The following is a 14,055-nucleotide window of genomic DNA, read 5'->3' as shown; positions in this document are numbered from 1 at the left end:
CTTAGCAACACATGCATGAGCAGGACTGGCAGCTGTTATTTTTGCTTTCCCTTAAAGACACAAGAGATAATTTCGTATTGGATGAAGTACTGCATCAGAGAATCTGTATTATTAAGTTATATATGTGGTATTATTAATTGCCGTCTTCATCAGTTTCTGCTCTCCAAAATGTTCCTGTTGGTGAAGGCTGACTTTCTGTATTATGTAGTGACCCACCCTGCAACCATTAGTTGAAGGGTGGGATATAAATACTGAAAAATAAATAAATTGGACCGAGTGGGTTATAAACCACAATCTTTAGTCTGGATGGCAGGACAAGCTGAGAAACTGGGGAGTGGGAGAAGCCGCTGAAGTCATGCGTGGATGGTATGCAAATTAAGCCACTATCTAAATGTGCGGTGTGTTCTAACACGACACTGAAAGGGTGGTGGTAGGGAGAAGGAATAGCACATAACCAGAGACTGTTTTCACCAGGGGGTGGGGTTCTTATGTGAAACCCTCAGTGCTTTTAAAACTGAAAGGTGTTTATAAAAGTCGTTTAGGAGCTTCATGAAGCTGCCAGCATGGACCCAACAGAATCCCAGCTACTGAGCTGATATACGCTTAACACTCTCAATTTTCCTAACCAGTTAGGAGACTGGCTCAAGCCACATACTCAGGTCCTCTCCTAAGCCAACACGGTGCAGAGTCACACCTAGTTAACCAGAATGACCTTTGACTAGCAAAACATATCACAAAAATCTGGAGGGAAACCCAGTTGCTGCAATAAGCACTTAAAAGTGTTGCACAGATTTTTAAAGTACTTGTGACCCAATCAAATTGTGCCCAAGAATTGACAGACACAGCAGCGGAGAAAAAGAAAGTGATATTTATTGCTGAGCAATAACTAACCCAGTGGAGTTACAGATAGGTAGCCGTGTTGGTCTGCCATAGTCAAAATAAAAAATTCCTTCCAGTAGCACCTTAAAGACCAACTAAGTTAGTTCTTGGTATGAGCTTTCGTGTGCATGCACACTGTGTATCTGAAGAAGTGTGCATGCACACGAAAGCTCATACCAAGAACTAACTTAGTTGGTCTTTAAGGTGCTACTGGAAGGAATTTTTTATTTTGACCCAGTGGAATTGTTTCCAGAGACTGGGCACCCCAGATCTAGTGCCCTGAGGCTTTATACCTGAGTACATACATGACATAATCGAATACAATCGCAAACGGCAGCAAAAATAAAACTAATGAGCACATTCAAGCCTTGCCCCTGATCATACAAAGAGTTCCCTCCCAACTTCTGCTTTCTTCAGTTTGTACATCAGTCCGACCTTTCCCCTGGTTTATGGTAAAAGGAGAAAGGAAACCTAAAGAGAAAGGAACTGTATTCGGCCGTTTTCGCTGTTGATAACTTCTCCTAAGCAACATCTGTTATACAGGGACACTTGTGGTTAGCATTTTCCTTTTTTAGTGGGGAGACATTTGAGGACATAAGAAGAACAAGGGGAGAGAACTGGGGCAGAGGTCATTTTAGATTTTCCAAATCTAAGCATTTTCCATTTAGCTGTGCAGAAGCCTTCATGATTCAAGCATGGATTATGTAAAATCATCATAAAGATATATGGTTATATATGGATATGTGGATAACTGATTATATGGAAAGCATAAAGATAAAATTCCTCCAGGTGGTCCTGCTTCAAAAGGAAAAAAAGATACAAGAAATTCAACAGTTTCTAACCTGTGTAGTTTTTGAACTGCTGCTGTGTTTCCTACAAGTTCACTGGAGTGCTGTGGCTGGTATTTTTCTGTCCAGAGCACATCTTCATTTGAAAAATCTGCAGATTATGAACACAGAAATTACCTATTTTAATGATTACCCCAAGCAGAAACAAGGAAGATTTATTATTTCATTTTCTGAAGATGTTTTTAGCCCAAATGTCTGGCCTACAGAAAGGAAACAGTGAAATAAATTGTGATCAATATTTATAGGTCAAAGCTGCAGCGCTTTAAGGGGGGGGCCCTCCCTGTAGCTTCATCCTACAACGTTATATAGAAGGTTTTACATTTCAGTCTCAGATGCATTACTTGAAAGGGAGTTCTACTATTTTCAACAGAAGTAACTGTCAAATTGACAGCACAGGATACTGGAATATTAATCGGTATTACTGATTATCAGATCCTTTGACAAACGTAAACGCAAAGACAAATGCTCGAGCTACTAACCCTGAAGGCTTCAGAATAAGTGGATTTGAAAATAACTGGATTGAAAGTTACAGCTTTATGTTTGCAAGAAACTAAACGCAAATGGTTAAGACACTCTTGAATATATAATTTGCATTTTTAAATCAGCAATCTAACTTACAATAAAATAGTACCATAAGTCAGTAGAATGGACTCAAAGATCCCAATGGTGAAGCAAAAAGCAAGTGTGTATTATAGACTCCCCTTCCTGTATGCTGCTCCCAGTGTCCCGCTCCCAACAATTTCTTCCAGAAACCATAAAAAGCATTTTTTTTCACTCATAGAGAAGGCAGCTGGTAAAGTCATGGTGCTTATTTTTAAAAGTACATTAATTCCTTTTAGGTCTACTGGGATGCGTTCCAATAAGGTTATCTGTGAATCAATATACTGTAACTTCACAAATATCCATATAACAATTGTCATAAAAAAAACAGGGTATGAGGTTCTGAAGAACCTGTTAAATATATTCTTTCATTACGTAAGAGGACTATGCTGATAAGGTGGACTTTGAAATGTCACTGTTCTGTTAACAGCAGTCAGAATGTCAATCCCAACTTATTGGAATATAATATAGTTTTCCCCTGCCCTTGTCAGAGTGGTTTTTCAGGATTCAGGATTTAGCTGCAATATATAAACTCACTTATTATGTCAGGAGCAAGAGAAAGTGAATTATATGCAAACAGGTTTATTGAAATATGGTGCTCTTGCAATAAATATAATATAAATATGTTTTTAAAGACGCCGTTGGTGCTAAGGTCTAATCCACTGAGCCTCTTGGGCTTGCTGATTGAAAGGTCAGCAGTTCAAATCCCTGCAACGGGGTGAGCTCCCATTACTCCGTCCTAGCTCCTGCCAACCTAGCAGTTTGAAAGCACGACAGTGCAAGTAGATAAACAGGTACCGGAAAGCTGTCTGTGGACAAACGCTGGCTCCCTTGGCCTGAAGCGAGATGAGCACCACACCCCTTAGTCACTTTTGACTGGATTTAACCATCCAGGGGTCCTTTACCTTTTTAAAGAATTTGTCATCTTGAGCACAACATGTATTAATTTGAGGACATTTCAGATTAGCCATTTTAGAATGGATTCACTTCCACATCTAGTTAAATAAGAACTATGTTCTTAATCACAACAGCCATGCTTAATATGTTCTAAAATATTATGGATTAAGTGTAAGTTACCAGAAGCAAAACTACTTTCTGATCCAAGTTCAGAGTCTTCTGTCTCATCTAAATTTATTATGGGGATTATGTTTTCCATGCCAGTCTGTGTTTCACATGGAACCTGGTCTGGAAATTTAATCTCTGCTTTTCCAATTTGTTTCCTCCTTTTAGATTTGTGATCTTCAGCTTTTCGTTTTCTTTTGGTTGCTTTTCGATTGTCAGAGTCTGCATTTGTCCCAGTGCTAACAGCTTCACATTGCTTTGCTAGACAAAGAAAAACAAAACATGCAACGTGTCATACCGCTGAACAATTCCTAGCAACTCTTACTTTTGCCACCACCAACTAATTCAGACAAATAGGCTTTAGTTATGCTGGCTAAGACGCATAGTACTGTCTTCAGTGTTCCACAAGAGTGTGGGGTTTTTCCAGCTCCTCCCTGCAACTTCATGTACTAAGACATGGCCCCACTGAAGATCTCTGTGGAGCAGCAACATCCATGAGGAAGTGGGGGGTGCTGTCAGCAGCAAACCAAACCACCACTACCACTACTTGCTTGAAGAAAGACTCTGCTTGCATGCATGCACAGACTTCAGCAAAGATCTTTTAAGTTGCCTAGGCTGAAATCCTGTGTATACTTTCCTGTGAGTAAGTTCCATTGAACAAACAGGCTTTATTTCTGAGCAAAAATGCTTCAATATAGCCAGGCCTCCAATTGGTCTGCCACCTCTAGGGGAAGGGACTGCAGTGGTAATAACGATTAACAGCAAACATGCTTAGGATTGTGCTGCTAGAAATTAAATTGCTACCCATGCCTGAATTTTACATGTCAGTTACATATACTTGCTAACCTTGTTTAGTAGTTTGGTAAGCAGCTTGCTTTTTCAACAGCAAATGAAAAAAACGTTTCACAGGAAACTGGGCATTGGAAGACTGAATCTCCTCCAATAAACAATTCCTTTGTGTTTCAGAAAAAACTGGTCGCCATCCAGAAGACTATAAAACACAAAAAAACCAACACAATATATTTATTTCCAATTAATATTTTTGAAGATAGAAAACAGAGTTTAGTAGTACACTAACAGACACAAGGAAGCACGTGATCTATGGAATTTAAAAACATTAAGCTGCTACGTGTCAATTTAATAAAAACAAAATGATAAGAGCTTTCATAACAACAGATCAACTGAACTGAAAGCCATCATGGCAATAAAGATTTGTAGATACTAACCACAACAACTGGAGAATCAGTACTGTCAGGCTGTGTTTTTAACACAGAAAATTCACCAAGCGGAAAAGTGAGTTTTGCAATATCAGTTACTTCAGAATTCACCTCTCTCAGATTAGTTAGAAGAGGTGATGAGGGTGGTGCCAACCTCCACATCAAACATCCTATGAAAGAATAAAGACTCAGTTAGCAAGCGGGATTTTAGAAATAGGTAACAAGGAATACATTATAGAAGAATATTCACCCGTTGGTAAAACTCTTTGTTGATAGTAGCCAGGCTCCTTGCAAAGAGCATTACAGACAGTGCAGCACAAAAAGGATGAATTCAGACTCAGATGAATTCAGACACTTGAACTAAAAGAACTTGACAGGTAGGTCCCTTTAACTAAAACCAGTGATCCACTTACCCTGGCATGCACTGTCAGCACTTTGCAGTCCCATATGTGCTGTTAAAAAACCAATATCTGCTTCTTAAAATGGGTGCATCTTTATATCTAGGTTGCTCCTATGCAAGCTGTCCTTAACATTTTATCTTTTATGGCTCTTCTACACAGCTACTCTTCTTCTAATATGATACATCTCTAGAGAAGCACAAAAAATTATCTGATCGTATGCTATTTCTCCCAACTATTAAAAAGAACATTTAGCAGCATTAATGTCTATAGTTGGAGCAGAGGAAGGACTAAATTAGTGCTTGTTTTTGTCGCTGCCTTCTTCCTTATGAAAGAAGCTGTCACCATTCCCACTGCTCTTTTCATCTTCAAGTTCCTGCAAAGTAAGAGGCAATCATCTCCTAAGCTAGGAGTGTGAACAGTGTCTAGGCTGAGAACCACATTATAACAGGAAAAGCTGTCAGAACCTGCATCCAGTGGTAGATGCACACACAGTCACATAACACAGAGAAAGCTATTCCTCATGGGGACAGAGGCATAACTTAGTAAGTCAAGTTCCATCTTCCATTTTCTCCACATTTCGTAAAACTTGGGTTTTTTTAAAAAAGCTGTCCAACATCCTTTACCTGCCGTGGCTGCTCAAAAATGTAAACATGACTCAATCTCTGTAAAATAACACAAATGCCAATTCACAAGTGAGCTACAAACCCTGCCCTATAGCTAATTAAAGCCCCTAACTTCAAAAATGCAATTGTATCCCTCCCAAACGCATGCATGCAATTGCAAAGTGTGTGGACGTTTTTTATTCATACAGTGGACTCTCCAGATACGAACTTAATTCGTCCCGGGGGTCCGTACTTACCCCGAAAAGTCCGTATCTGGAAGCGCTGCTTCTGCACATGTGCGTGCGGTGAAACTCGGAAGTGTATACCTCCGGGTTTGCCATATTCGTAATTCAAAATCACGTTGCCCAAAGGTAACGCAACCCAAGGTACCACTGTATTTGAAAGGAAGACAATCTACCACTCTTGCTGAAGCATTTCCTCCTCTTGCTTTGATCTTCTTGCAGCAGATACAGTATACTGGCAGAAGGATCTGTAATTGCACACTCTGCTCAGTATCAAAGCCCTTTCCCTTATCAGCTGATTCCTACTGAACAGCTGATGGATGGCCCAGGGGCCCTAAGCTGGGGTGGTCACCTCTGGCCTAAGCCCAAACAGAATACAGTCTTATGAAACTCATCTAAATTTATGCCACCCAAACATTTGTTATTCTCTTGTAGTAACAAAAAGTCAATAAACGTTATTTTAAGGCAAAAGCTCCAATAATGTACAGTGATTGCAAGAACTTCATGAGGTCAATACTCACCACAGTCCTTCTGCTGAACATGGACCACTGTTCGAAAACAGGAATTTACTGCTGAATATGCTTCCAATGCTGCTGCTTTCTTTGCAATCTGCCTCTTTAAAGACTCTGGCAAACCACTCATTAAAAATTCACGTTTCGCTTGGAACTGCTTGCCATCTTGAGAATTTTCAGAATCTTGATCACTAGGTGGAAGTGACAACCAAATGCAGATAAGCTTCAGTATTTAATATTGTTTTACATTCCTTGCAGCAAAGGCTTTGGAACTGTTCAGGAGAATCCCAAGATTCCTGAGCAGCTTACCACAATCTACAATGATATGATCAGTAATGGGAGGACAGCTTTTCCCAAACACTAAAGGTAAAAGGTAAAGGTACCCCTGCCCGTACGGAACAGTCTTGACAGACTCTAGGGTTGTGAGCTCATCTCACTTAAGAGGCCGGGAGCCGGCGCCGTCCGAGGACACTTCCGCGTCATGTGACCAGCGTGACGAAGCTGCTCTGACGAGCCAGCACCAGCGCAGCACACGGAAACGCCGTTTACCTTCCCGCTATAAAGCGGTACCTATTTATCTACTTGCACTTAAGGGTGCTTTCGAACTGCTAGGTGGGCAGGAGCTGGGACCGAAAGACGGGAGCTCACCCCGCCGCGGGGATTCGAACCGCCGACCATGCGATCGGCAAGTCCTAGGCACTGAGGTTTTACCCACAGCGCCACCCGCGTCCCTCTCGCAAACGCTACTTGCCTACAATTACTGACTGTTCTCTGGAGCGTGCAGCTCTGAGAAGAACCATCAAAAATCTCCTGCCACCCACTTTATGCTGCATCTTTGCTTGTTGCATTGCACCAGACAACCCTTTCACCAAGTTTCCACTTGTGTACTAATAATGTTACCACACTTCTCCTCCAAGGGGCTCAGGTTTGAATACAGTGAAACACACCACCACGTTTCACTCTCTGTAAGATTAAGCTGGGCTGAGAGAAAGGGGGCGTCCAGGGTCACCCAGTGTGCTTCATGGATGAGCAGGGTTTGGAAACTGGGTCTCTCCAGTTCTAGTGGAACAGTCCATTCATTCCATTATGTTGCTCATGGTTCTATAAAAATGGGTGTGGATTTATGCAGTTCCATCTCATTCATTAACACACACACCCATATATAGCTCATTTCTAGTCATAAAAAGTATCAGAGCAGTTTACAACAATCGTACATAAAACCATAACATAAACGCCATATTAAAAAGTTGAAATCAGCTATTTTGGAAATATGGAATTCTTAATTGCCTGCATAAGCCCGATGAAATAGAAATGTTTTTAGTAGGTATTTAAAACTTGAAATAGAAGGTGCCTATTGGCAGTGTTTTTATAATACTGGGCCAATGACACTTAAAGGCTCAGTTTCTTGAGGTCAAATGAGCCTCACCAGCTTGGGGAATGAGCAGTGATGATCTTACAGATGATCACAGTGATTGTGCTGGGATAGAAGGGTTCAGACAGTCCCTGAGGTACTCTGGACCTAAGTTGTTCAGGGCTTTATAAATTACTACAAGGATATATGTGACAAACTGACCTGCTTTCATCCAAAACATAAACTGCTGCATCTGTAGTCTTCTGGACCTTTTTCCTAATTGCTGAAGACACTTTCTCTTTGCCTTTAAATGTAAAATATTGCCAGATTAGCAAGGCACTAATACAGCCCTAGCTCTGTGCTGCAATGTGAAGTTATGGAAGGAACAGATATATATCACATTAACCACAATAATAATTAACTGGACACTATATCTCAGATTCTTAATTACATAAAATGCTTTTAAAAGTATACTGTTTAATTTCCCTGATGATATATTAACTATGTATATTTTAGCTGAACTCCATGGTTCTGTGTTACACAGTCATAGGACAGACATTCTCTCGGTTTCTGAAAATCTTAATATTCTGTGACCACAAAACAGTATTCAGTTACCTGAATGAGCAGGTGTACCAGGGTGCACATATTTAAGAAAAAGCAAACAATTTCATTTTCAGATTTATAGTATAAGGAAGTATGTAACAAATTTTAGGAAAAAATATTAGGAATGTGGAGTTTTCAGAACAGTGCACAAAACTTAGTTGTTTAGCATCTACTCATAAACGTGTTTTAGCTTTATTTTAAGTTCTGACAGTCTGCATAAGCATTTCTCTCATTACGTATGTAAAATTGATACCAAACCCCACAACAGGAGAACACAACCAACAGAGTTATTTATACCTGTAACACACAAAATCCAGATAGTATTACCTCAATGGGGCACATAACAGGCACCTCCCCACCCACTGAGGCTATATTCATTGGGCGAATAGTGCAGTTTGACAGGGCTAACATATAAAGAGATGGGAGATCACAGATCTCCAACATTTCAATATATTTTAGATCTGTGGTAGTTACTGTTACTGTTACTGTTACTCCTGTGTAAACTCATGTTGAGTGAATAGGATTCTTCTTTGTGGTGGCACCCTGACTGTAGAATGCCCTTCCCATTAATTTAGGCTTGATGTTGATATCGCTTACCCTTTGACACCACTTGAAGACATACCTCTTTCCCCAGGCTTTTATAGCAGCCCACATAGTGGCTAACACAATGCAGTGAGTTGAAAATTGAAGAAGTGTCCACCTGCTTTTGCTACAATGACTTTCAAATGCTATTATTTAAATTGTGAGTTGTTTTATCATTGTAACCTATCCCGATTTTATGAAACATTGAAGTATGGGCTAGAAATTGGAAAGTTAGTAAAATTTGGTACCATTTGATTTCATAGCTGTCTTCACATTTCCAGTCTTCTTTCCCAATACATCATTCAAGTTTCGAAGTTTCTTTGGTTTGTTCACATTTTCTGAAACAGGACTTGAATCCAGAAAAATCACTGAATCCTGAACACAAACAAGATAAATATTACAGGTCTCAGGGTGGTTCACAAAATAAAATCAAAATCAAAACAACAACCACCCAATAACCCACCCCCCAAGTAATTTTATTGTGCCCATGGAGCCCTGCATGAAAAAGCTCTTGCCACTGTTAGATAACTCACACATCCCCAGTGCAAAGTCCCTGACAAGGAAGAGAATGCAAAAATGCATGCTTCTATAGAGCTCTTGCATACACTACAGTTCACCAGACATTTATTTCATTTTATTTAAAGTATCAGAAAATTCTAGGGTAGTGCACAACATTTTTTATACAGTGGTGCCTCGCAAGACGAAATTAATCCGTTCTGTGAGTCTCTTCGTCTTGCGGTTTTTTAGTCTTGCGAAGCACGGCTATTAGCAGCTTAGCGGCTATTAACGGCTTAGCAGCTTTAAGAAAAAGGAAACAAACTCGCAAGACGTTTCGTCTTGCGAAGCAAGCCCATAGGGAAATTTGTCTTGCGAAGCGACTCAAAAAACGCAAAACCCTTTCGTCTTGCGAGTTTTTCATCTTGCGAGGCATTCATCTTGCGGGGCACCACTGTAAAAGCAAATATAAATGAATGCAAACCGAAAGACATGATACTAAGTAACAAAATAAGCTTCAGCAACTTGCATTTGGTTTGTATATTTTTATGGTATTGACTGCTACTATATTTCAAATGAACAGTTGCATTTCATACAAACTTCTGTCAGTATTACATCAAATAAAAATGACCCTTTCTATCTACTCAGTGTAGTATGCAAAAACTAATGCACAGCTGGATGTGGAACTTGAGCTCAATTCAAGTTCAGCATTAAATTCACTTGGTAACAGTGAACAAGCCACTTTCCCTTTCTCATTTTCCCTTGTGTAGAACAGGAATAGTGAGAGATCAAGAAAGCACACCGCATAGGTACAGTTAACAAAAAGTTTATTTTTTATAGAAACCGTGTTATACGTTCACTGAAAATGTTAGGAGAAACTATACAATTTCTGCTTACTTTTCATAACCTAAGGAAATGTTTTATTATAGCAAATACTCAAGAGACAGTGGACCAGCCTCCTTCTGAAAAAGTTTGTTGACCCCTGATTTACACTCATCTACTTTATCACTAAAACAGATAATTTAAAAATTTGTTTTCAGACAAATTCATAGCAACGACTACAAGTTTACAATATCATCACAAGTCATTTCAAACCCCTTATACTACAGAATAGAGAACAGGTGAAAGACAAACTGTTGCTTAAAGCAAGTGAACTCTAACAACAATGCTGATTCCATCTATAAGCTAGAGTTTATGGACTTACTTCTGTGTTCTGTGACTTTTTCTTTTCAGTCAAGGCCTGTTGTCTAGAAGAGCGTCGCAGAGGCACGGGTAATGTCTCTTCAGTAATCTTCGTTGCTCTGTTATGCTTTAGAGCCTTTGCTTTCTCAACCAATTTCTTTGCTTTGCATATACTGTTCATCTACAGTAAAATTAAAAGGAATCATTAATGGGTCAAGGGCCAATGCACACTGTGGCTTGGATCTAAAGATGCAAAGGTGGAAATGTTCTTCACCAATTCCTCCTACTTATTAAAGCACCCCCACACAAAAAAACCCTGCTCTTGATGGCTGGGGGACTCTCCAAAATAGCATGGCAAATGACACGGGGCTGCAGCAGGTAGGGGGAAGCCTGGGAAAATCAAGAAACCATGTCTTGTATGAACAGAAATCCTTTCTGCTCAACAAGGCACTGTTCAATCTAACATGCTATATTTAAATCTATTAATCCAGGTAAATATTTAAAAGCTGTGTATGTTGTAATTTTTTAAAATAATTACATAATTATATTAAACCATTTCTCACTGAACAAAGAAATACTGTGTATGCCAGTATATTAAAGTGTATGACCAGATATATATTACGGGCCTTTTCATACAATAATTTCCCTCAGAAACCTAGACATGCACAAAGATCAAAAGAGGTTCCAGATTTCTCCTCCTCACACTCAACATTCATTTGTGTAAACATAAAGCCAGAACAGGAAATCTTAGGTGATATGCAATGTAAGTCTTAGATAGACCCACTGAAATCAATGTGCATGAAGTCCATTAATTCCAACAGGTCTATAACTCCATCTTTATTTCAAATTTATTTTCAAATTTGGATTGCGAGTAATGAAGATGGTTATTCCTGGTTTCAGTGTTACACTCTAAATATAGTGAGGAGGTTGGAAGAACACCTAGAAGTAGTACAATGCTTACTTACATTCTACTGCTGAGGGGGAAGAATAATATCATTCAAAGTATTCTGTGCATAACTTAAGGGCGTGCAACAACTTTTTACACTAGTACATTTAATTCTATTGGGCCTTCATATTCAAATTACAGTGAAATTTATTCAAAACAATACCTTCACACTCTGTTGCGTAAATCTTTCAGATGTACTAATTCGAGTGAATTTCATCCTGTATGAGGGGGAAAAAATCCTACTTATTATATATTTATTAAAAACCACTCCTTAATACTGTTTTCGGATAAACAGCAAAGTGCTAAAGCTGCATATGTTCAGAGCTACCGTCTCTAGATAAAGTTTAGGTACTTAAACAAAAATTACTTACACTCTAAAAATATGTTTACCTTATTGGGCTCGTTGAATCAAAGGGTTCAGTAATCACAGCCTTATACAACGCACTTTTATTAAAGGATTTTTTTGTTTGGGGAGTTGAAGCCTGTACAGGAATAGGATCTGATGCATTTTCATCAATAGTCTCTGAAAACCTTGCTTTTTCTGGTGTAATATTTATGGAACTTGGGCTTTTCTTTTGCCGTGGACTTCTTCTCAATCCATTCTTTTTGGGGGACAATTTGCTTTCTGCTTCAGTTGAAGTGGTTTCCCCGGCAGAATGGTCCAGGCTTTTGTTTGTATTTAAATCTTTCTCCTCTCCTCTTAGTATCATCTTTTTCCTGCTGAGCTTGCTGTTTCTTACTCTGGTATGATCCTTTTTAACTGTATTACAATGGGAATCGCTACCAACAAAATCAGATGATAATTCATTTCCTATTTTTTTATTAGAAACATCCTCAGATTCTTCCACTTCCAGTTTGTGTTTTGAAGATTTTTCTACTTCCTTCTGTTTGCCGGGTCCCTTTTTAGATCCATTTTTTACCATATCAGATGCTGGTTGTCTAAAAGCTTTCATAAACTGGTATCTTTCTTCTGCAGTGCATTTTGACTTCATGCTCTCGGAACCTGCAGCTTCTAATACTGCCAGTTCTAACTCTTCTTCTGCTATCACCACATTAGATTTTCGCTTCTGTGTAATTTGCTCAGTATACATCTCTTCTGAGGCAGGCGGACTGCTTTGTCTTCTAGCTGCTTTGGTTTTTTGCTTTAAAAAGATAGAGGCTATTTTCCTAGAAGAGGGAGATTTTGGAGGCACAGAATGAATTTGTGCAAGGACAGTTACTTTCTTAAGTGGGAGCTGCTGAGCAACTTGGCAGCTCACTGTTTCACAGGATGCAGTGGGACTATCTGCTGTTTCTGCTTCGGGAATTTGATGGCTTTTATCTTCACCTTGGCTTTTTAGAAAGTCTTCAAATGATACAGTAACCGTGCAATCATTTAAAAGTGGTGTCTCATGTGCATTAATCTCAGGATGCATAATTTTTTCTATGCTTTCATTTTCTGGTTTACTCATAGATATACCTTGTTTATTATCAACTTCTCTACTATTATCTTTCTGTTGTGTTTCAGTAGAAAAATGTTTAGGCAAGTCCACCTTATCTTTGTGTTTCCGTTTCTTTAATCTTTTTATGTTACTCTTTATTCCTTCTTCATGTTTCCCGTCAACAGTACTGAGATGGTGTTTACTACAATCATTTAACATTTCTTCCAGGTTTGTAGGGCCAACCAATGCAGGAACACTGTGACTATTGAAACTACTTTTAGAGTCGTCTTCTCTCGGACTGAGAAATTCTCTACTATTATCACTATTAATTTCTATCACAAGGTCATGCCCAATTGTTTTTATATCTTTTAATTTATTATTTAAATTACATCTCTTTCCTTTCCTCTTGAGTCTTGACAAAGCCTTTGAAGAATTTTCCAAGGATGATCTATCTGTTTTACTTTTCATCTCTGTTACAGGTGCAGCAATATTCTCATATGTGGGGGAAGTTCTTTTAAAATAATCCATTATATTGTTGGACTTTGGTGGTGACAACACTTTATCAACATTTTTTCCTAATGGTGAAAAATATTTTGTAATTCCTTTTATAGAAGGATCATCTTCTTTCCGTTTCTTACATGGCTATAAAGGAAAAGCAGAGTGGTTTTGTATAAATGAACAGCTTTAGCTAGCATTAAAATTGCTCGTGTTTATTTCTTATTCAGAACGCAAATTGTCTAAAAAGCTTGTCATGCTTATTACACAAGAACTGTATTCACACATTTCTTTTTAAAAGAAATATGGGGCACCATGTTAATCGGTAAAGCTATGTTAATTGTTAAAGGCAAAATAAAAATAAAATATGATCTATGTATGCTACCTCAGAAGCAGTTAAGCTGAACATATTATTAAAGCAGGCTGCCACCTATGAGACTGGGTTGAATGAAATAACAAATTATTTAAAAGCATACAAGCACCTCCTCATTTATGCATGTTCAATATGTATGTGACCATGTATACGTGCATTGTACTGACCTTGGATGTGACACAAAAATTTTATAAAGATTTCACTAAATATCATTAAAAGGGCGGAACAGGAGTGGGGTGGAGGC

General features: G+C 38.8%; 1 protein-coding gene across 1 annotated transcript in view; it reads right to left on the bottom strand.

Moving 5' to 3' along the window:
• ATAD5 (ATPase family AAA domain containing 5) overlaps nucleotides 1-14,055 on the bottom strand; it is a 29,621-nt gene that overhangs the window by 13,101 nt on the left and 2,465 nt on the right. Inside the window, exons 2-10 of the mRNA XM_083489896.1 lie at nucleotides 11,686-11,740; nucleotides 10,599-10,757; nucleotides 9,148-9,274; nucleotides 7,937-8,018; nucleotides 6,373-6,554; nucleotides 4,616-4,776; nucleotides 4,236-4,380; nucleotides 3,405-3,650; nucleotides 1,722-1,818 (exon numbers count right to left, since the gene is read on the bottom strand). Coding sequence (XP_083346022.1) covers nucleotides 1,722-1,818; nucleotides 3,405-3,650; nucleotides 4,236-4,380; nucleotides 4,616-4,776; nucleotides 6,373-6,554; nucleotides 7,937-8,018; nucleotides 9,148-9,274; nucleotides 10,599-10,757; nucleotides 11,686-11,739 — 1,253 coding nt within the window. The 5' untranslated portion in view covers nucleotide 11,740. The remainder of the gene's footprint in view (nucleotides 1-1,721; nucleotides 1,819-3,404; nucleotides 3,651-4,235; nucleotides 4,381-4,615; nucleotides 4,777-6,372; nucleotides 6,555-7,936; nucleotides 8,019-9,147; nucleotides 9,275-10,598; nucleotides 10,758-11,685; nucleotides 11,741-14,055) is intronic.

The sequence above is a fragment of the Podarcis liolepis genome (genome assembly GCF_965112155.1).
Source record: "Podarcis liolepis genome assembly, chromosome: 2".
In the NCBI taxonomy this organism is placed as follows: Eukaryota; Metazoa; Chordata; class Lepidosauria; order Squamata; family Lacertidae; genus Podarcis; species Podarcis liolepis.
The sequence above is the reverse complement of the archived record's forward strand: the minus strand, read 5'-3'. Positions and strand labels throughout refer to the sequence as shown.